We start from the raw sequence: 23,923 nt of genomic DNA, 5'->3' as shown, positions 1-23,923 counted from the left end.
ATTTGAAATGTTAGCACAGAACCCACTGTAAAATTGCCAAAAACATGTTCCCAGATGTTGACAGACATATCAAGCAAAGTTTCAATGGATGATGAGATGCATTGTACAGACCATTCCCTTGAGCCTTTCTGGGGTATTTTGTTCATTTTTAAGCCATGAAACTGCATTTGGGGAAGTTTGTGCTTTGGGATGTGTAGAGATTTGGATTTCAGGATTAGCACCTGCAAAACAGCAAGCTAGCTAAGAATATTTACAGCTTTTTACAAATTTAAGTTGTATAGTCTCATGGCAGCAGTACAATAATCATACAGACTGCTGGAACGCAGAGTGGTGTTTCTGTGAGATGGCCTCAGAGCCCTCCACATTCCGAAGACATTGAATCTTACAGCCAGTCATAAATAAGAGCAAGTGCCTGGTACATCTGTTTTACAAGGGGGAGGGTCTCCATGCAATGTTACAATTTCAAAGACAAGACAATGCATTGAACATAAGCGAGGCCAGAGCACGTTCCATCAAATGCTGCCCCGCTGGAAATATATTACGTGAAATTAGACAGATGTTTTGGTGTATCTTAAAATTTATCATCACTTCAATTCTCAACTTGGTGCACTGATGTAAAACACATTACTGTTGGTGCTGTTAGACCGGGAAACAAGGCCAAAAGAATTCCAGCTTTCCTTGATGGGCAGTAAATGGGTTTGAGCAGCATTTTATTGTGGACATCTTCTGAATTCCTTCACGAATGGGCCTCAGTCAGATCGAGAGTTAAAGAGCTGGCCTTGAAACAGCTGAAGGATTCCTTCAAACAATGTCTTAGTAACAATGCTTTTCAGTCTTTGGAAGTGCTAGACGTTTCCCACCTACAATTTATTTTGTTGGTAAGTGCAAGCTCAGTCCGGGAAGTGAGGTACATGCATTGAAACAAACTTGTTTAATTTCTGCAGGCTAGCGAACCGTACACAGGATGGGATCATTTTTTTCAGTCTCCCTACTAATAGAGGAGGGAGAAAAATATCAGCCTGAGATCCTGCTGATCATAACCTAACAACTCCTATTGGAAGGAATGCACATCGTGTGTGTGTGTGTGTGTGTGTGTGTGTGTGTGTGGGGGGGGGGGGGGGAGGCCGTGCGCTCAAGCCTGCGTGTGTGCATATGATTATGTATATGTGTGTATTTCTGTATCTGTATGTATGTTTCTGTGCGTGTATCTTTATGTATGTTTGTGTGTGTATGTATGTGCATATATGTGTGTATTTCTGTATCTATGTTTGTGTGCATGTGTATTTCTGTATCTGTATGTATGTTTGCGTGCATGTGTGTACATATATGTGTGTATTTCTGTATCGCTATATCTCTGTGTGTATGTATGGCCGGTGCAAAACAGGTGTTTGTAGGTTCTACTCCATGTTTAGCAGCACCATCTGACCAGCCCAGCATCATGCACGCATATGACTGCAGAAGCTGGAGGGTGCCAGTGTTAAACAGAAAATAAGATTTTAAAACAAAAATCAAAGATTTGATAAAACAAAAAACAAAAATGAGGAAGTGACTGCGGGGCATTGTGGTACAATTCTGAGCAGTGATCTTGGAGGGAGTTCACTTCAGCCTGAAACACTGGAACAAAGGTGAGCTGGAAACTGCCCAGGGCTGATTCTGTTCACTCAAGAATCCCGTTGGAGTTGCAACCAATGAACTTGTGTTTGGTGTCCTCACGGTCGTTCAACACCCTGAGTGACTAAATGCCAAGTTAGAGAGGCAGGTCTTACATCAAATCTTAAAACGAGGAAGGAAAGCTGATGAGATTTCGGCAGATGTTCGAAACATTTCATTGAAAAACAGAGTAACAAATGTTTTCAAACATTGGTACCAGTCTCACATTGTTCTACTGTCAGCCTGATCCACAGTCCTCACATCTCATTACCTGTGAGGCACATTGGGAGATGTAGATGGCACCAGATCTTTCAATTTCTTGTTAAAATGAATATTGGTTCTTTTAGCTTCTTCGAGCTCAGGATAAGCCGCAAGCCTGGAGCTTGTAATACCTCCTACTGATAACAAACTAACACTTTCTAAAAGGCCAAGGAAATGAAATAAAGAGACAATGCTGGAGAAACTCAGCAGGTCTGGCAGAATCTGTGGAGACAGAAACCGAGTCAACGTTTCAGGTCTGATGAACCTCAAACTGGACGTAATGACATTTTCAGTCCAATATTAAAAAGGAATTAAATCAGACATGATATATTAACTCCATTTTTCTCTCCATGCAGCTGCTGCCAGACCTGCTGAGTTTCTCCAGCGCTTCAGATTTCCAGCATTCACAATACCTCACTCCGATTCAAGGAAATAGAATCATAGAATACCTACTGTGTGGGAACAGGCCTTTCGGCCCAACAAGTCCACACCGACCCTCAGTGCATCCCACCCAGACCAATTCCCCTATAACCCACCTAATTTGCACAACCCTGAACACTACAGACAATTTCCCATGGCCAATCCACCTAACCTGCACATATTTGGACTGTGGGAGGAAACTGGAGCACCCGGAGGAAACCCACACAGACACAGTGAGAATGTGCAAACTCCACACAGACAGTCACCCGAGGGTGGAATCGAACCGGGGTCCCTGGCGCTGTGAGGCTGCAGTGCTAACCACTGAGCCATCCCTTGAAAATGAATATTCTGCTTACATATCTTCAGCCCATAGTGAGTTAAGAAAGTTCTTACTGCTTAAAATATTGATAAATTAAAAAGCCTGTTGCTTTTTTCCGAAAGATTGTTTGTTTCTTAGATAATAAAATGTGAGGCTGGATGAACGCAGCAGGCCAAGCAGCATCTCAGGAGCACAAAAGCTGACGTTTCGGGCCTAGACCCTGGCCTGCTGTGTTCATCCAGCCTCACATTTTATTATCTTGGAATCTCCAGCATCTGCAGTTCCCATTATCTTTGTTTCTTAGATGATTGTCAGCAAGCAGCTGAGATTCAAATGGAGTTTAAAATGATCTAAACTTTATCATAAAGCTGCCATAGAAACAATGATTTTCCAAATATAGCAACTGTATTGCAGTTGATTACATTAAACCTACAAAGCAAATACTGTTAATTAATCCACTCATTCATAGTCTTCTGACAGAACTGGACTCGAGTTGCTTCCACTGCGATGGCTCAAATTCTTGCTTGTGGAATGTTCCAGAAACGAATATCGCATGGCAACCAAATACATTATTCATGCCGGTATGTTTTCCCCCCTCGAGTGCCTTCATTATACGTGCCACAGATAGGAGCAGCTAGCAACCGGTTTGTGACAGATTCCAGCCCGTGATCGCCCATTTAAAATCACTCCTGGGTACAGAACTTCAGCCAACCAGAATGGGATCAGGAAAACGATGAAAACTGTTTTGGGGGGTGAGGGGGAACAGAAGAAATAACATGATGAACAGTCAGTGTCAATTTCAACACAATACAGACTTTGCTAGCAAACACGCTTTCCTACAGAACCAGATGAATCTGCTGTGACACTTTACTCCAGGGTTACTGTAGCACTACAGCAAAAGGACAGCAGGAACGGGCCGAATTGGAAAGAGCTAGCACAAACAGCAAGGGCTGAATAGCCTCTAGTGCTGCTGGATTCTGTGAAGGGTGAAAATAAAAGTTGGGGGCGTGGGGGGCGGTGGGATTAGAGGTCGTGATATTGGGCTAGTAATCTAGAGGCCAGGCCACAAACTATCATTTACTGATGTAAAAACCCATCTGGTTCATTAAAGTCCATCAGGGAAGGAAATCTGCCATCCCTACACATGACTCCCGACCCACAGCAACATGCCCAACTCTTAACTACCCTCTGAAATGGCCCAGCAAGTTACTCAGTTCAAGGGCAATTAGGGATGGACAACCAATGCAGTTCTCAACAGCAACGCTCACCCCCTCCAGGGAAAGAATAAATAATTTAAAATGAAATCCGTACAACACCTAAAGATCCTTTTAACAGTCCGATAGCTCCTCTCCACAAGCATACAAAGGCGTTTTACCACCAAAATACAAAAAATGCACTCGGTCCATCAGGTCTGAGAGTGCTCCCTGGGCATGGAAGAGATTTAGTGCCATTCTGCTGCCTTCTTGTCTTGACCCTGCACTTTCTACTTTTTCAAACATCAGTCTAATTCCCTCATCACCACACTCTCGGGCAGGACTTTCCAGATCAAAGCCACTCGCTGTACAAAATGACTTTACTTCATGTCATAGAGATATTAGGAACTGCCGATGCTGGAGAATCTGAGATAACAAGGTGTGAAGCTGGATGAACACAGCAGGCCAAGCAACATCAGAGGAGCGGGAAAGCTTGACGTTTCGGCTCAGGACCCTTCTTCAGAAATCTTCATGTCATGTTTGCTTCTGTTGCTAATGTCTCAATCCTTTCACAAGCGAGAATACTTTCTCACTACTGACTCTTTCCAGAGCTCAGGGATGTTGAACACTTTGATCAGACCTACTCTCGGCCTTCTCTTCTACAAGCAGAACAGTCCCATCTTCATAAACAGAAATATACCATATCTGTGACCCTACTTGTAAGGCTCTTCTGTAGTCTCTGTAGATTCCTAAAGTGCAGGCCCCAAATACATACACAACAGTCCAGCTGAGGCCCAGCTAGTGTCTTGCAGAAGTTCAACATGAACTTGACCGCATGTACTGCCAGAAACTCTGGGATACTGTATGCTTCATTAATGGCTGTCAACCTGTGCTGACAATATGGCCGTGTACACATTCAGAAGCCTTTGTTTGAGTATCTCCTGTAGAATTTAGAATTGTAACCTTTATTTTATGTTGTCTGTCCACGTCCAAAATGCATCACCGCAAACTGCTCCCCCTTAAACTGCATTTGCCACCAAATGGCCCACTTCACTAACTCGTCTATATCCTTTCAAAGTTCCAAACTATCCTCCTCAGTTTACAATGCTTCTGAAATGCACCTGGTCTTTAGCACAGTTAGTGATCAAAATCAATGCTTTGTCTCCCCTCCATTCTGTCCCTGACTCTACTGAAACTATGACGACACAGGGACCAACTATCTTTCTTAGGTTACCACAGTGAATGTGCAAACTTTACAATTTGCCCCCCATCCTGATCCAGAGTCTCAATTCATATCTCTCAGAACATGTGATGGTTCCATTCTGTAAACAGCCAATGGTGACATATTAGATTAGACTAGATTCCCTACAGTGTGGAAACTGGCACTTTGGCCCAACTAGTCCACACTGCTTCTTGCAGCATCCCACCCAGGCCAATCCCCCTATAACCCGCACACCCCTGAACACCACGGGCAATTTAGCACGGCCGATCCACCTGGCCTGCACATCTTTGGACTGTGGGAGGAAACCGGAGCACCCGGAGGAAACCCATGCAGACATGGGAAGAATGTGCAAACTCCACACAGATAGTCACCTGAGGCTGGAATCGAACCCCGATCCCTGCTGCTATGAGGCTGCAGTGCTAACCACTGACTCACTGTGCCGTCCTAATTAGCAATATGACCTGGGATACAAATAGTATCTCTCAATAACAGGAAGTTTACAATTGCTCTGTGACAGTCAAATGTTGACCTAGGATTTCCACGTTATAACAAGATTCAAAAATCAGGACTCAAGATGTAAGTTTAAGGTGAACAGAAATTCCTGCTAAGTATTGGAGCAAAGCTAATGAGAACCAAAACAGCCTTCCATTTTCTTGTCAGTTTACATGATTCATTCATAGAAAAATCCACTCAGAAACAAAAGAAATTCTCAACACAGCAGATGCAGGAAGGTTGTTCCTCAAGTTCAAGGGCTCCAGAGCTGAGGGTTGGGAAACAGTCTCACAATAAGGGAAGGCCTTTTAGGACAATGATGAGGAGGAATTTCTTCACTCAGCAGGCAATGAATCTTTGGAATTGTCTACCCCACAGGGCAAACTCAGTCACTGAGTGAGTGTGTTCAAAACAGATGGAGGGTTAGATTTACAGACATTAAAGATATCGAGGCATGTGGGGATCATGCACAAAAGTGGCACTGAGGTAGAATAAAAATGTAGCACAGCCAGTTTAATGGCCCGAATGGCCTACTCCTATTTCTTACGTTGATATGACAAGATCATAACTTCTAAATGGACTGCGCATTGTATACAAATATGTAATATTAGATCAACACCATTAAAAGAAAATAGGAGATAATGATACATTTCCAAAAGATATATCATTGTACATTGTGGAATACAAATGCTTAAATCCAACGGGAGGCATAAATCACCACAAGTAGCTAAGTCATTAAAATAGCAGACTCCACCATCCTTCTGATTTCTCCTGTAAGTATTAAGACCATTAAAACTCAGCACTGACAGGATTAACTTATTACTTGCCAATAAAGGTGAAGCTGCCATAGACCTACTGGAGCACAGATGCAGTCTCTCAGACAGAGCTGGAGGCGGTTTAACCTGACGGTCACCAAAGGTTAAGGAGAATTCTCCACGGTAACCTCAGCTGGTGCAGGAACTGAACCCACGCTGTTGGCGTTACTCTGCATCACAAACCAGCCGACCAGGCAGCTGAGCTAACAACCAGTCGGGGACACGGGTCACGTCCCTTTACCTACTCTCCTCAACAATGACGAAGTACATACCTGTTGCAAGCACACTCAGCACAGATAGCACAAGGCTCAGGTAGTACAGTTCAGGAGTTGTGTTTGCCTAACAATGATAAACAAACAATGCCCTCATCAGTTTTAATGCTTCAAGCCAAAGGAACCGCAAAATCAAGAAACATCGCCTTTTATTATTCAATCTTAGCATCCAGGTTTCCCTGTGATGTACAACCATTACACAGTGTTTATATTTGCTCTGTATGTCTGTTACTACTGTTCTCTCGTATTTTCCTGATGTTATCGATTCTAATCAGGGCAAAGGCATTGACCACATTTCACCCGCTTTCCATTTGCTCATTTCTGGGCTTCTTTTGAACAACATGCTCAGACATGTCATTACTTGAATTTGCCAGGATTTGAAACCAGGCCTCCTGGCTCAGAGGTAGGGGCACTATCACTGCACTTCGAGAGCTCTTTTAGTTTGTACAATTAATTGGGATATTATACCACAATACCACGGCCCAATCCTGCCCTTCCTTGGCCTCTACGTTTGAGAAATTCCCTGCACTGTTCGCTTCAATGGGAGACCCTTCGGGATTGAGGGTTCTGTGACTCCTTCCCAACTGAGAGGGTGCAGACGCCAGTGACAACCTATCAGGGGCAATCAGCAAACCCAGAATCTGAGCTGAACCTGACCTTTCGCTGCTCTGTATCTCCATTCTGATCATTGTCTTGTGCTTTAATTTTTCACCAGGTTATCAAGGGAGCAAGTCCAACACATCTGAAGGGTGGGCCAGTGTTTCCACTGCAATACAGAGATTCAGCAATTTAGACTGATACTCTCTGGAGTTTACAGGTGTGTAAGGTGTATAATTGAGGTGTATAAGATGCTAAAGTGGATTCACTAAGGAGACATAGAGAGGCGTTTCCTCGAATGGAACAATCTGGAATGAGCAAGTTAGGCGAAGGAGGGGCAGATTTAAAATAGAGATGAGGAAAACTTACTTCTCTCAAAGGATTGTGAATCTGTGGAATTCGCTCCCCCAAACTGCCGTGGATGCTGGGACATTGAGTAAATTTAAGGGGATAGTCAGAATTTTAATTAGTGATGGGGTATGGGGAGCAGGGAGGAGAGTGGAGTTGAGGCCAAGATGAGATCGGCCACGATTGTATTGAGTGGTGGAGCAGGCTGTAGGGGCTGAATGGCCTGCTCCCATTCCCATTCTTAACAGAAGGAGCAAATATAACACCTGATGCTCTAATTGTAACATATACAGCGGCGCAGGATGATAAAGATGATCTTACACACTGGGGAGCAGTAACAGTGAAGGCAGTCGTTATGATTCCCTGTGCAAATGATCCAACTCCGTACACGTGGAAAGCCACTTTCACCTCATTAGAGATCGGATCCATCAAGGTCAGAATGATTGTAAACCCTGAGGAAGTTTCATGAGAATTAGATCCATTTGTCAACTTGGCAAGAAATAATTCCAATAAAATAATCAAGTTCTTTAATATCATGATGAGACACAGCTCCTATCCTCCAACCCAGCTAATATGAAAATAGATTCATTTTTCTGCTTTATCATGCAGAATTTACAAAGCAGATGCTGGTCATTTGATCCAACTGCTCTGTGATGGTGCCCTCGATGAGTAGTTTAACAGCATTGTCCATCCTGCAATTAACAAACAACAGTGTTTAAATAACTGTCATAGATTCGCAGCATGGATCATTCAAACCGTCAACTCTGTCCCAGTTTGGCTGTCTCAAAATAAATTCCACTGCTCTGCACTCCCAGGTCCATGCCCCACTGGGAGCCAACCACCACCTCTCAGCCTTCGTTTCCAGCCTCAACTCTCTTCAAGATCCGACTTACGGTGCCTCTTATCCACCACTCCAGCACACTGCCCTATCTCCTCCTCAGCCTGTCCTCAAACAGGCAGGAATTGTTGCTGGGCATGAGAAGAGCCAGGCTCTAACTGACTGGAAGTGCTTACTGGCAGGAGCGCTGGCCCTGGGGTCTTCAGACCCCATAGGTGGTCTCTGCCCTGCCTGACCGTTATGTGACTTGGTAACCAATCTGAGAAAGACACAGCATGGGCTTGTTGCTGGTTCTCCAGCTGGTGAGCAAGGCACCCAAAACTAACAAGTTTCTGCCCCACACCTTTATTTTCTGTCTCGTGATGACAGCCATCTCAAAATGTACAGAATTTTGACTGTGCCTCGGGCTAATTTGTTTATAAAACCCAAAAACAGTAAGTTTATCTGAAACTGTGGATGCTGAGGGAGCAATGCTTCTTTGGCACTGATTGGGAAATCAGTCCCGAAAATGAATGACAGCGTCTGACTCTTACCTGTCATAATAAAAGTGAAGATTATAAAACTGGTCAAATTGATGAGGAGGGGCTGGCCACAATATCGAGATGACTTTGGTCTGGAAGACAAATCAAGAATCAGTTTAAACAAAATTGACTTTGAATTGGGTGGGAGATAGGTTGATGGGCAAAAAAAATGTTTAAGCTCTACAGGAACTTTGTCCCATTTAATTACATCCAATCCAACATCACCCCAAAAACCATGATGTGCACCTCCACATCATGGCTACCTTATGTTGATGCCTCCACTTCAGACACCCTTCCCCCCACAATGGATAACCTTTCCATTCCCTTCTCCTCATAACTAATGTGGGTTCCCTCTCAGAAACATTGTGCTACGCACATCAACTTGAGGGAAGGAGTCCACACTCTTTCTGAAAATAATGTTCCCAAAATTCTGTAACGAGTTTTTATTGATGACTACCTTATATTCAAATCATTTGCAGAGGGCTGCTCCTTCATCAGGTGAAGTCACCTCAAATAAACTATAAAACTCGATGTTGTGTGACTTCTGACTTTTCCCACCTCAGTCCAATACTGGCACCTCCACATCATGGCTACCTTATGTTGATGCCTCCATTTCAGACACCTGTCTGCCTGCAAATAGGTGGAAACACCTCTTCTTTCATATCCTCTCAACCTCCTACCACACTCCTCCACAGAGCCTTAACGATCTCAATGAGATCTCAACTTGTCATTGGTAAGGGAGTCGGTGCAAGGATTAAGGTGGGGGGAGGGGAGATTTGAAAGAGGCCTAAGGGGCAACATTTTCATGCAGAAGGTGGTGCATGTATGGAATGAGCTGCCAGAGGAAGTGGTGGAGGCTGGTGCAATTATAACATTTAAAAGGCATCTGGATGGGTACATAAATAGGAAGGGCTTAGAGGGATATGGGCCAGATGGGACTAGATCAGACTGGGGTACATGGTTGGCAAGGATGAGTTAGGCTGAAGGGTCTGTTTCCATGCTGTGTAACTCAATGACAACGGGTCTACGATCAAGCAAAGGACCAGAAAAGGCATCATTCTCCCCAATGGCCCCCAGGCCTAAAGGAGGCCAAATTCTAAGCTGTGGGTCTGTGGCACAATCCCAGTGCCTTGTGTGGCTGGTGTCTGTCATCTCAGGCCGTGACTTTACTAGAACATTGAATCAGGGGCTAAGCGGAGCTCAGACAGTCTCCACCCGCAGCTCCCCCCACCCCAACTCCCGCAATTCCAGCCTGGCTCACATCAAAACCTTTGCAAAGGCTTTGTGGTGCAGTGGTTGATTTCCTGCTTGGGACAGAAGGTCTGGGTTCAAGTCCCAACTGCCCCACAGGTGTTAAAATTGTTTCAGAGATAATAGGAACTGCAAATGCTGGAGAATCTCAGATAGAAGGGTGTAGAGCTGGATGAACACAGCAGGCCAAGCAGGATCAGAGGAGCGGGAAAGCTGACGTTTCTGGTTTCTGAAGAAGGGTCTAGGCCCGAAACGTCAGCTTTCCTGTTCCTCTGATGCTGCTTGGCCTTCTGTGTTCATCCAGCTGTACACCTTTATATCTCTCCCCCACAGGTGTGTTGTCTGTATCTGAAGCAGGTGACCTAAAAACAAAATCACTGAAGGTGGCCTCACAGTGTAGTGGTGAGGGTGCCTGACCCTAGATTGGAAGGTCATGGGTTCAAATCCCATTAGGCACATGGAGATTTGCCACAAATCAAGATCCTACGTTTCAGGGCGCTTGTGGTGCTGTTGGGGTGACCCTACCTTCAGAGTTCAAGTCCCACCTGCTCCTGGAGGGGTGTCTGAACAGGCAGATTTGGGGAAAAAAAATCAAAAGGAGAGCCCAGGCAAACAAACATTCTCCTCCCTGACTCCAAGAGAGAACAGAGTCTATACTTACTAGAATATAGAAGAACGAGAGAGGATCTAATAGAAAACTATAGAATTCTAACAGGGTTGGACAGATTGGATGCAGGAGGATGTTTTTTCTGGTCAGGAAGTCTAGAACCAGGGACAGAGTCTCAGGGTATGGGGTAGACCATTTAGGGCTGAGATGCAGTAAAAGACCTTCACTCAAAAGCTAGCAAACCTGTGTGATTCTCTATTACAGAAGGCTATGGAGGACAAGTCACTGAATATATTCAAGAAACAGGTATTTTTTGTTTGGATTTTAAAGGCATCAAGTAGCGTAAAGAGAAAATGGGAATACATCAATGAGACAGAGGACCAGCCCATGAGCACAATGAATGGTGGTGAAGGCTCAAGGGGCTGAATGGCCTACTCCTGCTCTGAGTACCTACATTTCTATGGATACCACAAATGAATTATGTCACACTGCCATTCTGAAACCCGTTTAGATATCTACTTTGAGCACAATACTGACTTTTGCTCACTTCAACCAAAATTTAAGCTCCTCAAATGGATTTCAACAATGGGCTAATATGAGTACTTGGACTGAAAAAAAAGAGCTGATCAAACCAACTCCTGAACAGTGAATATTTACAACAGCAGGGGCTGATATGGGTCACACATAATTAAATATACCGGTGCAGAAAAGAAGCAAAACGACCAGTAGAATGCTGACCTTTACATCAAGAAGACTAGAATACAAGGGGTGTAGAAATCATATTTCAGCTTCTGGAGTTACTCTGAACAGTTTCAATGCCTCAATGGTGGTGAAGCATAGATTAGACTGCAAGATACTGAAATAACTGCATGGAGGGCAGTGCCCTGTTACTAAGTCACTCTTTATCTACATTTGCACAGTACACTAGTTGTGACCAGCCAGCTCAGAGTCAGTCCCCAAAGTCAGGAGAGTCTCTGAATGCCCTGTTTATATCTGTCAGCCAGGGCTCCCTGATTGGCCCAGGTTAACAGCCCCAATCAGGGATCTCAGTCAATAAGGTGCCACCTGGTTGCAATCACTACAGATACCCAGATTCCAACAGTTAAATGATAGGTGGCAAAATCTGGCGTGGTATTCCGTGGAATTAGAATGTCTATTTGAGCAATGTTTTCAAGATATTAAGGAGAACTGACAGGGTAGACAGAACTGTTTATACCATTTGGGGTGTGGAAATCACAGGTCACAGGCAAGCCTTTCAACAGTGGGGTTCTAAAAACGTTTGCATGCAAAAATAAATTGGGACTTTCTGCCTCAAACAGCAATTGATACTGGATCCATTGTTAATTTTTAATCTGAGATTTTTTGTGATTCAGAGGTAAGGTATTAAATGATAATTAGCCAGGAGATGGAGTTAACTGCTCAATCTGGATCTTATTGAACAGCGAAACAGACTTGAGGGGCTGAATGGCCTATTCCAGTTCCCATGTATTGTGGGAGACGGGAGATGCTTTCCAGCATGAGAAAAGTCGGGGCTGGGAGGGAAATTACTGGGTAGTTCTACCAAAGAGGGTAGCACAGGCATGATGGGCAGACTGGCCACCTTCAGTGTGCTAATTGTTCCATCATTCATTAATGAATTAAACAGGACATGGTCAGTCATGGTACATTTCCCCTCAATGTTTCCCAGCTCAGCCCAGACCACACAGTGAACCTGGGCAGCTTCTGAGAAAACCATTCGACAGTAATCAGATAGGATCACCATTTGTTTCAAACACCAAACTCACCTGAGCAGCACAAATATCTGTGGGAATAGGAGAATAGTCACTAGCATCACCACCAGGATTTCACTAGAAGCAAGCACAAATTAGTAACAGAAGCGATAAGTGTCACTTCTTTGAAGCAAATTTAAATGCAAGTTAATTACAAATCTCCACACCAACTTTGCCTGCCTGTAAATTTCTCACCTAACAAGTTCCTTATGCCCTTTTCTACAAAGCTAGCTCTCAACCAGGGGAGCAAAATGCTCTGGTCCAGGCATGCCTGACACTACAACCAAAGGACATGGGCCCAGCTCCCAAACCTTACTCAATCTGAAAAAAAAACAAATTGCTGGAGAAATTCAGCTGGTCTGGCAGCATCTGTGGAGAGGTAAACAGTGTTTTAAGTCCAGTAAGACTGTTTGTCAGAACAATCTAACACTTGGAACTCTGGCTTGTTCAAAATATTTGAATCTGTAAGCTGTTTAGAAATGGATGTTTGAAGCTAACAGGAAAAGACAGGGTAGATAAACTATTTCCACTGGTTGGGGATTCTAGAACTAGGGGCATAGTCTGAGAATTAGGGCCAGGCACGTTCTGGAGTGATGTTAAAAAGCAGTTCGACACCCAAAAGGTGAGAGTTTGTGGGAACTCTCCATCCACAAATGGTTGTGGACGCTGGATCAGTTGTTAATTTTAAATCTGAGAGAGAGAGAGATTTTTGGTGTCAGAGGATAAATGGGCCAATGGCAGGTACATGGAGTTAGGCCACAGATCAGCCATGATCTCTTTGAATGGTGGAACAAGTTTGAAGGGCTGAATGGCCTACGACTGTTCCTATATACAATGCTTCACAGTGCGTTGTTAGAGTGCTTAATCACCAAACTGTCTTAGTTACAGAAATTTAACATCCAGCCCCAAGGCCTCACAGTAGAGGAGCATGACTGAATGCCCCTGATTACTTCCCAACGGACAGACGAGGTCGAGCATAAGAAGAGTGGCAAATGGTGAATGATTTATTTTTCATCTCTCAGAGGTGAATTCTCACTTATCTTTGGAACTTATGTTTGCGGCTAGGGTGGAACTCACTCTAATACCCAGTAACAGGTATGCCAGACTGGGTTTGATGAGCTCAGCCACAATAATGTTAATCTTCTTCCTGGCTTCGGACTGTGGGAAGTGAGCTTCCCTGGCTTTGGATTTTAATCTTCCAATAAACCAGGGGGCACAGAATGAAGAATTAAGGAGAAGGTGCTGGGATGTTAAGAGTAGCAAGATTGTACGTTAGGAACTGCACCGCTCCAAGCTTTCTTTAACAGTTAGTTTGGGTGGAAAGTCTTAAATTCTAATGTAGGCAACAGGAAGAGCAAAGTCAAGGAATGGTCTATTTGTACTTTAGAAATTCTGGAAACTTGCTATCACACTGTTTAACACAGCAGCATTGCTTCAGTCAGGAACATTTTTCTCTGAATTTAAAAGGCACGATAGGAAGGGTTAGAGGGATATGGGACTAGATTAGTTTAGGATATCTGGTCAGAATAGGCGAGTTGGACCAAAAGGTCTGTTTCTGTGCTGAATATCTCTATGAGTTTATGAAGCAGGGGTAAAGGATAATATGCTCTCGAAAGAAGAGTTCTAAATGAACTGCACTCTAACTTTGAACGCAACTATAAAGACTGCCTTCCATGCACAACACTTCCTGAAAATGTGTTCTAGCTTTCATGTACAGATATAGTGGAATTTTCTAAATACATGTAGTTTCAATATTTAAAAATACCACAATTTGACGAGTTCAGCACCAAACTAAACGGAGCCACGGTTTAAACGCAGGAAACTGAGTGAGTGCCAACAAAACCAAGTTGTGTTGTTGTTGGAAATACAGAGGGTTTGGGTTATCAACATGAATCAAAATGCGTTAGCATGACACATTCCTGGAATAAGCCCCTACCGTCCGAGATCCTGGAAATCGATCTTTTTATTCATTCATAGGATGTCGGTACCATTGGCTGGAGCAGCATTTATTGCCCATCTCTAATTGCCCTTGAACTGAGTGGCTCCCTAAGCCATCAAAAGGGCAGTTAAGAGGCAATCACATTGCTGTGGGTCTGGAGTCACATCTAGGCTAGTCCAAGCAAGGATAGCAGCTTCCCTCCCTAAAGAACATTGGTGAGCCATGTATAGAATCACAGAATCCCTACAATGTGGAAGCTGGCCATTTGGCCCATCAAGTCCACAGACCTTCCGATTAGCATCCCATCCCACCCTCCTACCTTATCCCTGTAACCCTGCTCTTCCCATGGTGAATCCCGCCTAACCCACACATCCTTGGACTGTGGGAGGAAACCAGAGCACCCGGAGGAAACCCGTACAGACACGGAGAACATGCAAACTCCAGATGGAGCTTCATGATAAATTGACAGCAGTTACACAGTTCCAATTAGGCTAGCCTATAATTTTAGACTTTTATTGAATTTAAATTCCCCGCCTGTCAAGGTAGGTTTCGAACTAACACCCTGAGGACATTAATCTGAGCCTCAGGTTACGAGTCCAGAGATATTATCACTATCCCCCTCTGCCTACCCTAGTCATTTCACTGTCAATTATTTTTCCAAAATATAATGGCGTTTCTTTTCAATACTATCGCTCAAGCTGCATTCGTCAACTATAGGCAGGCTGAAAGCATTACCTGACTGTGGGTAGCGGCAATACAATCAAGTCTAATCCCATTCTGATTTGATGCCACACACACACAGTGTTTAGTGAGCGGTCATTATGGACAGAAACAGATTGTTTTTTTAAACCCCTTAGCCTAGGAATGCTGAAGCCAGTTGTGACTTGCTTGGTCAGATCAGTAAAATGATACCTAAATACAGCTTTTGCAGACATAACAGAAATATTTTTAAAACTGTTAAAATACCGACTACGGGCTGGACAGTTGGAATTGGCACAATTACTGTGTAATTTGGAGGGGGTTGTTTGTTAAAGTTAAAGTTAACGAAGGAGGCAGTGAGACAGTAAGCAGCTGGAAGTCTTGCTAGTTGCATAGTTTATAAAGTCAGTTCACCCAAACAATAGACCCAAACATGTATCACTGGGGCTCTCAGCTCCCTGGACTACAATCTGTCAAGGGGTTCTGTTACCAAGTTTCTGAACAGCTAACCCACTGTGGTTTCTGATAGAAGTAGGGCAGACAACTCCATGTTTGTTCCAGGTCAATTTAGTTTTGAGAGGGCCAAAAAGGTGCAGGGGAGTGAGATGGAGACGCTGTGCTGAGTCACGTCCGCTTATTAGCTTTCCCTCATTGCTCTGTCTCCCAATGACGGAGGGGGTGCATGTTCAGGGGAGACGTTTGCTAAGTTTAGTAAATTCATTGCATCACTGCGATATATTTTGTTGATATTCCTCTCCCTTTTCTGCTAACTTTGATCATCATTAACAAACCCAGACTGACCTGGAATGCTGGCTTCAATATTCCTAGGCTAAGGAGTAAAAAAAAAGCCAATGTTTCTGTCCATAATGACCACTCACTAAACCTGTACGTGTGTGGCATCAAATCAGAACGGGATTAGACTTGATTGTAATGCTGCTACCCACAGTCAGATAATGCTTTGACTGTTCTGGAGTTACAGTTTTACAATCATAATGTAAAAGGGATTTCCACGGAAGCAGGCTTTCATGGAGAGAAAATATGGGAAGAATGCCCACATCACAAGACACATTAAGCACAAAGATCCTAATTTCACAGTTTTTGCCAATTGCTCAGCGAGTTTATTAATCTGCAGCTGCAGCCAAACAGCAAGACATTTTTTGGTGACAGTCACATGTTCAGTTCCCACTCAGCGTTGCACTAGCTGCTATGTAAGTGGCACATAACTCCTGGGGAGTGTAAGAGATAGCAGGTCACAGTCCTCACTCTAAACCACTAATCAACAAACTGTTACTGGAAGCATGGATGTGTAGAGTTGGTGTGAAAGAAAAATTGGAATCAAACTTTTCACACTTTCAAAATGCCAATGCCAACTCCCATAAGAGACTAGTGGTGTCTAACGCTCAGATAACTGTGATGTGTAGGCGCTGGTGTTGGACTGGGGTGGCACAAAGTGAGAGGCACACAACACTAGGTTACAGTCAATAGACAATAGGTGCAGGTGCAGGAATAGGCCATTCGGCCCTTCCAGCCAGCACCGCCATTCATTATGATCATAGCTGATCATCCACAATCAGTATCCTGTTCCTGCCTTAACCACGTAACCCTTGATTCCACTATCTTTAAGAGCTCTATCCATCTCTTTCTTGAAAGTATCCAGAGACTTGGCCTCCACTGCCTTCTGGGGCAGAGCATTCCATATATCCACCACTCTCTGGGTGAAGAGGTTTTTCCTCAACTCTGTTCTAAATGGCTGACCCCTTATTTTTAAACTGTGTCCTCTGGTCCTGGACTCCCCCATCAATGGAAACATGTTTCCAGCCTCCAGAGTGTCCAATCCCTTAGTAATCTTATACGTCTTAATCAGATGCCCTCTCATCCTTCTAAACTCAAATGTACACAAACCCAGTCGCTCCAATCTTTCAACATATGATAGTCCCGCCATTCCGGGAATTGACCTCGTGAACCTGTCCAACAGGTTTATTTTTATTTAAGTTTTTAAATAAACCTGTTGAACTAGGGATGGGCAAGAAATGCTGGTCAGCCAGCGATGCCCACATCTCAAAAAATAAATAGAATAAATTACTGTAACCTAGTGTTGTGTGACAGATAACTGTACCCCAACAAAGTTCCAACACCTTCAGGAGTAAAATGACCGGTTTAATTGCCAAGAAAATAAAGAGCTCAGATTCAGTGGGATATGCTTACAATTTTGCTCTGCTGCGTTTAGGTAGCTGTCTGCTGAAATGATAGGCAAGATGGGCGATACAGTAATGCAGCATGCTGCAGACAAACAGTCCTTGATATCTGAAACAAAAGGAAGTTACTAAATAAATGGCACAATGACTAATCCTCAAACTCAATCAAATAATTATCATTAAACGTGTGTCTTGGGGAACTGATTTGAAGGATTGTTGAGGATGAGTGAGATTATCCACAGAGCAGGTTCGAAGGGTGAAATGATCTGCTCTCGTTAAGTTCTTAACGTGGAACTCCTTATAAACTTCCAGTGAACAGCTCACCATCCCAGGCTGATTCATACTATAAATGAAAAGTAAAAGAACTGCGGCTGCTGTAAATCAGGAACAAAAACAGAAATTGCTGGAAAAAACTCAGCAGGTCTGGCAGCACCTGTGGAGAGAAATCATAGTTAACGTTTCTGAGGAAGGGTCACTTGGACCAAAGTGCTGACTCTGTTTTCTCTCCACAGAAGTTGCCAGATCTGCTGAGTTTTTGCTTCATATTATAAATCATTTCCTCTCCTTAGATTTAACCACCTCTTTCAAAAATCAGTGTCATCAATAGCTCACCCCAGGTCTAGCAGCACCTGCAGAGAGAAAATAGAGTTCATGTTTTGCATCCTGTGGCCCTGCTTCAGACTGGATTCTGAAGGGTTACTGAACCCAAAATGTTAACTCTGTTTATCTTTCCACAGATGCTGCCAGACCTGCTGAATGTCGCCAGCAATTTGTGTTTTTGTTTGTTTCTGATCTCCAGCATCTGCAGTTGTTTGTTTAGTTTTATTATATCACTAGATGACCCCTCTGAGCTGGCGAGTGACTGCAGCTCCACATAGCTCCTTTTCTTCTTCTCAGTTTGGTGAATGTGTTGGGGCCTCCCAAATCCATGACGACCTCTCCTCTGAAGAGTCATCTAGACTCAAAACGTTAGCTAGCTCTTCTCCACAGATGCTGCCGGACCCAATGTGATTTCCGGCATTTTTTGTTTTCACCGCCTCTCCTCTGTTTGAATTGCTCCTTCACATTTCCCTTTCCTCCTGAACAGCCTGAACCAAGTTATGCATTCTTACTAGCACACAGCACGTAAGGATTAAGTCCATAGGGATGGCGGAAGTGAGTACAGCTGAGCCATCAATTGACTACATCACATGAAGTCAAAAATTGTTAAGCTCTGATCCAATATTTCAATCTTGGGTATTAGTTCAGTTGCTAAGTTGGGTTTTATGACTATCCACCCCGTCCCAATCTCCCACTTGCTCTATTTATTGCCTGGTAGCTCCACAGGAGCCCATAGCTCTGCACCTTGTCCAGGGATCAGTCCCCGTAGCTCATTGTTACAGGCTGTTCAAGGAGGGCAGTGTTATAATTCCAACAGATTACAATACTAGTGAAGTCTGCTCCCAGAGTGAAAGCTGGCTACATAGACCGTTCGTTTACTTTTGCAATCTGTTTACATGCCGGTTAGACGCTGAAAATATTCACACAATTTTGTCACTGTTTTTATTAAAGAGAACACAAGTTTACTGCACAAAAGTATAATAAAACAAAGCTCATCTCTCTATATAAAGATAATTTGAAAATATTTACCTAAACAGCAGAAAGAAATAAAAAATCCAACTCTTTTCCAAGCAATATCCTTTACAGACACTCAACCCCAGGGACGTGTCACACCTACTTTCATGCTTTAATTTCTTATTTGACTGATAAGTTAGCATGTATTTCCCTTCAGTGACTTTCTGCACATTCAATAGATAGAATTCTCTCTCTGTTTCTCTTCAAAACTTCGGTCAACTCATTGAACTCTACGAAAAAACCTCAGCACTTGTTCCAGCCCAGTCTACTTTGACTGGTAGAAAAGCTCAAAGACTCCTGTGGATGGTTTGCTCGCCAAGCTGGCTTGTCAGTTCACAGACATTTCATTACCCTGCTGGTGACACCAGCAGTGTAGCTTCCAATGAAGCTCTGCTGTGTTTTCCCACCTGGTATTTAAACTCTAAGGTCTGCTGGAGTTGATGACCTCATTTCTGTTTTTTCTTGACAGTGGTGTATATAATAGGGTCCAATTCTACATGTTTATTGATGGCCGTCTTGGTAGAGAACCAGGCCTCTAGGAGTTCCCATGCTGTCTCTGTTTGGCCTGTCCGAGGATCTCGATGTTGTCCCAATCGAACCGGTGGTTCTCATTATCCGTGTGAATGGAGGCGAGTGAGTATTGGTCGTGTCTTTTTGTTGCTGGTTGGTGTTCATGTGTCCTTGTGGCCAGTTTCCTCCCTGTCTGTCCAATGTAGTGTTTGTCCCAATCCTTGTTGGAATCCTGTATATCACATAGGTTCTGTCCATAGTGGGCAAGGGGTCTTTGGTTCCAGTCAGCAGTTGGCATAGGATTGACGTGGGTTTGTGTGTCACTCTGATGCCCATAGGAGTCTAGTGGTCAGTTCGGATATATTCTTGATGTATGGTAGCGTGATGAGTGTGTCGGGGCGTGCAGTATCTTCCTGTTGTTGTTTGTGTGATAGGCATCGTCGGACCCAGCTGTTTGAGTCTCTGTTATCCTCAAATACTGGGTGGAGCCATTCTTCTTCATTTTGGTGCAGTTCCAGGTTGCTGCAGTGTGTTGTCGCTCATTTAAATAGCGTTTATACCCAATTTCTTTTAGTGGGCGTTGTGAAGTTGCATGAAAACACTATTTAAACCAGCGACAACACACTGCAGCAACCTGGAACTGCGCCAAAATGAAGAAGAATGCCTCCACCAAGTATTTGAGGATAACAGAGACTCAAACAGCTGGGTCCAACGATGCCTATCACACACACAACAACAGGAAGATACTGCACGCCCCGACACATTCATCACGCTATCATACATCAAGAACATATCGGAACTGACCACAAGACTCCTATGGGCATCAGAGTGACACACAAACCCACGTCAACCCTTCGCCAGAGATAATAGGAACTGCAGATGCTGGAGGATCCGAGATAACAAGGTGTAGAGCTGGATGAACACAGCAGGCCAAGCAGCATCAGAGGACCAGGAAGGCTGACATTTCGGGCCTAGATCCTTTTTCAGAAATTTCTGATGATTTCTGATGAAGGGTCTAGGCCCGAAACGTCAGCTTTCCTGCTCCTAAGATCCAGCCCTACATCCTGATATCTCAACCCTTTGTCAACTGCTGACTGGAACCAAAGACCCCTTGCCCACTATGGACAGAACCTATGTGATATACAGGATTACAACAAGGATTTGGACAAACATTACATTGGACAGACAGGAAGGAAACTGGCCACAAGGACACATGAACACCAACCAGCAACAAAAAGACATGACCAATACTCACTCGCCTCCATTCACACGGATAACGAGAACCACCAGTTCAATTGGGACAACATCAGGATCCCTGGACAGGCCAAGCAGAGACAAACACGGGAATTCCTAGAGGCCTGGTCCCCTACCAAGAAGGCCATCAATAAACATATAGAAGATACACTACTGTGAAGGAAAACCGGAAATGAGGGAATCAACTCCGACAGACCTAGAGTTTAAATACCAGGGGGGAAACACAACAATGCTTCATTGGAGGCTGCACTGATGATGCTACAGCGCAGGGTAATGAAGCGTCTGTAAACTAACAAACCAGCTCAGCGAGCCAACCAGCCATAACATCCACAACCCGAGCTACAGATCTATTCAAGAACCTTAGCTTAAAGACTTCTTTCCAGCTCTGATGGCCTGAAGACTGCCAAAACATCTAAACTGCCCTTTTGCTGACACAGACCTTTTCTCTCTGAACTGGAGCTGCTTCTTGTTTGGATTCAAAAAGCTCAGCTTTGTAAACATTTCAGCTATTCTCTCACCAGGTATCTTTTCTGGTCAATCAGCATAAGTCACATTTCTTGAAAGTGCTGTTTTGACCCACTACTAAAATAAATAGTGTCTGACCACTAATTTTAAAAAAGTTCACCTTCACAGAACTGTAAGCCAGAAAGAAACATTTTTATCTACCTTAAAACTAGAGTTCCCAAAATATAAACATACGAAAAACTTTTATCACATTTGTCCCTCACCTTACGCTCACAATTAGGATCACTCACCAGGTAGCCAGCAAGAGGCAAAAGACCAGCTTATACCTCTGGCCTGGGCTCTCTAGAGGAATTTGGGCCAAGTGTAAAGAAACAGAATCCCTGTTAGTTTCCCCACAACAGCTCAGGGATGAAATCTTGGGAGTGAGAGAGATGGGTGGCTAAATTTCAGATGCCAGAGAAAAAAAAACTCCATACACAATCCATCCTGGGTGTTTTCCCCAAAGAGGGTAAGAGGGAGGGATGCCACCTTGGGATTGAGGCTGGGAAAGGAACAGGGCAGATCTTGATAGAATGTAATCCACCAGCCTCTGGGTCTAAAACTGCACAGAGCACAAGGAGAGGGGAAAGGGGGAGAGACAGGAGATGGGAATGTAGCGAAATGAGCCCTCTTTCGCCTGAGAATGGGGCATAAAGAAATGGAGTGGGGGGGAATAAACAGGGAAGAGTGGAATGGGGAGGGGGCTGTTGCTGTTTCCTAGCAACAGAAACAATTTGTAACTAAATACCCGCCTCGACATTCGATCATTCGCTCTTTGTTTAAAGGAAATCTTGTCCATTTCCCAAGGAGCAAAACACAACCATCATTAACAGCAGTTCACAAAGTTGCCAAAGCATTTTTTTTTGCTTTGTCCTGCGTTGGTTTTAACTTGTTTAAAGACCTTACGGTTTTTTTTTGCTCGTGAGGGTGTACTTTTACCTCAAAAGGATGGATTGTGAAAGGGAGGGGGGTGGTGGGGATTAGAGGGACCCCACCCAGCCGCCGCCACACTCTCGCATTCCGCCGCTGTTTCTAACTTCTGGGACATTACCGGGAAGTGCCGGCTGCCGGACGGTCACCTTCATTGCCTGCAGATTTTCCTGTAAACCATCGCCATTGCCTCAGTGCTTTTCGCCACCAAAAAGTTAGCGACCAGGAGAAAGATGAGGAGGAAAACGGCGAGGGACTGACCGATCAGCTTCAACATGTTGGCGGATGCTGCTCCAGTCCAGTGGGTCGGAGATCCGGGCCAGGTTTCCCCACATCACCCTGATCCTTTCCCGCAGAGATTCTCATCCAGGCTTTCTCTCTCTCTAGGTAGGAGCCTGGAACTGACTCCCCCTCCCCCTGACTTTCTCTCTCTCTCTATCTATCTATCTATCTATCTCTCTCTATAGGTAGGAGCCTGGAACTGACTCCCCCTCCCCCTGACTTGTTCTCTCTCTCTCTCTATCTATCTATCTATCTCTCTCTATAGGTAGGAGCCTGGAACTGACTGCCACTGCCCCTGCCCCTGCCTTGTTCTCTCTCTCTCTCTATAGGTAGGAGCCTGGAACTGACTCCCCCTCCCCCTGCCTTGTTCTCTCTCTCTATAGGTAGGAGCCTGGAAATGACTCCCCCTCCCCCTGACTTGTTCTCTCTCACTATCTATCTATCTATCTATCTATAGGTAGGAGCCTGGAACTGACTCCCCGTGCCCTGCCCTGCCTTCTTCTTCTCGCTCTCTATTTTGGAACACTCCGGGAAGTGCCTTTTCCGAGTCTTTACATCGTTCGTCGATGTGTGTGTACCCTCTAGCATCACCACAGACCAAGGACCAGGTGATACTGGTGTTATATGAGGCTGGTTGTTATCGTCATTATCAGCGGGGCCCTACTGATGTTACTGGCTTTGTAAGGATTATGTGGGCCTGCTTCTGTCTCGGTGGAGGATCTTACCTCACCGTTTGCGGTTTTTGCTCACTTGTCACTGAAGAGTTGTAAGAGTTCAAGTGTCAGTGACAGAGTGAGTCTTGATGTCTTTTGGGCGAACGTATCGTATCTCTCGATGCCAAGGAATTTCATGAGGCGGTTATTCATATCCAGCCACTTGCCTCGTGCGCCCATCACGAACCCAAAGTATCTGGGCACCATGCCTCCCGTCAATTCCGTGACCTCGGCATTTAGGTGTTTATACTTTTCCTGTTTCTCTCACCATGCTGTTTCCAGTGCTTTACTGTCATTCTCGTACCGCACTGTGACACCTACAACCGCGATCTTCTGGTCTTTTCTGAATATGAGATCGGGTTTCCATAGGGAGCCGTTTTTGTCAAACAGTCTGGGCTCCACGTACGATGTCCAGCCGAACTTACTTACATGTTTCTGCAACTGGTCAGCGATCTTGTTATGGCGTTTTATCCGAATGGGCAGCATCCTGAGATGTGTGATATGGTTTCGTTTGCCAACTCACACTTTCGGCATAATTTGTTTCGGTTTGGCCTACCTCTAGATAATGTGGTTCTTGTCGGGTATAGATTACACCGCAAGAGCACGCTGTTAATAAATCTAGAGGATTTTTGCTGTACTCCGGCCTTCGTCCAAGAATTAGAGAGCTTGTCGTCTCTAAAGTACTGGATGCCTGCCCCTTGACATTCC

At 44.3% G+C, this 23,923-nt stretch overlaps 1 protein-coding gene across 5 annotated transcripts; it reads right to left on the bottom strand.

The window, feature by feature from the left end:
- Positions 1-3,036: 3,036 nt before the first annotated feature.
- Positions 3,037-22,779, bottom strand: LOC125466697 (uncharacterized). 5 transcript variants are annotated; one of them, XM_048561578.2, is made up of 7 exons: positions 22,342-22,777; positions 17,419-17,517; positions 12,591-12,653; positions 8,961-9,040; positions 7,911-8,041; positions 6,645-6,711; positions 3,037-3,390 (listed from the first exon to the last, which is right to left on the bottom strand). In XM_048561578.2, exons 2-7 carry the CDS (start codon positions 17,490-17,492, stop codon positions 3,260-3,262), a joined length of 546 nt encoding a protein of 181 aa, XP_048417535.1. In that variant the 5' UTR covers positions 17,493-17,517; positions 22,342-22,777; the 3' UTR covers positions 3,037-3,259. The 5 variants fall into 5 exon arrangements, with proteins under 5 accessions (XP_048417535.1, XP_048417537.1, XP_048417538.1 ...); XM_048561580.2 differs by lacking the exon at positions 22,342-22,777 and adding an exon at positions 22,230-22,252; XM_048561581.2 differs by lacking the exon at positions 12,591-12,653 and having other exon boundaries at positions 22,342-22,779.
- Positions 22,780-23,923: the final 1,144 nt, after the last annotated feature.

This window comes from Stegostoma tigrinum, chromosome 28 (assembly GCF_030684315.1).
Source record: "Stegostoma tigrinum isolate sSteTig4 chromosome 28, sSteTig4.hap1, whole genome shotgun sequence".
In the NCBI taxonomy this organism is placed as follows: Eukaryota; Metazoa; Chordata; class Chondrichthyes; order Orectolobiformes; family Stegostomatidae; genus Stegostoma; species Stegostoma tigrinum.
Note: the sequence above shows the minus strand (reverse complement) of the source record. Positions and strands in the feature narration are given on the sequence as shown.

Bases quoted from the DNA above. Each gene is read 5' to 3' on its own strand.
- LOC125466697 (XM_048561578.2), bottom strand. From the start codon at position 17,492: ATGCTGCATTACTGTATCGCCCATCTTGCCTATCATTTCAGCAGACAG. The intron at 12,654-17,418 runs GTAAGCATATCC...GCTTGCTTCTAG, and splicing joins AAACGCAGCAGAGCAAAATT to TGAAATCCTGGTGGTGATGC. The intron at 3,391-6,644 runs GTATGTACTTCG...CCCCCAAAACAG, and splicing joins GCTGAGTGTGCTTGCAACAG to TTTTCATCGTTTTCCTGATC.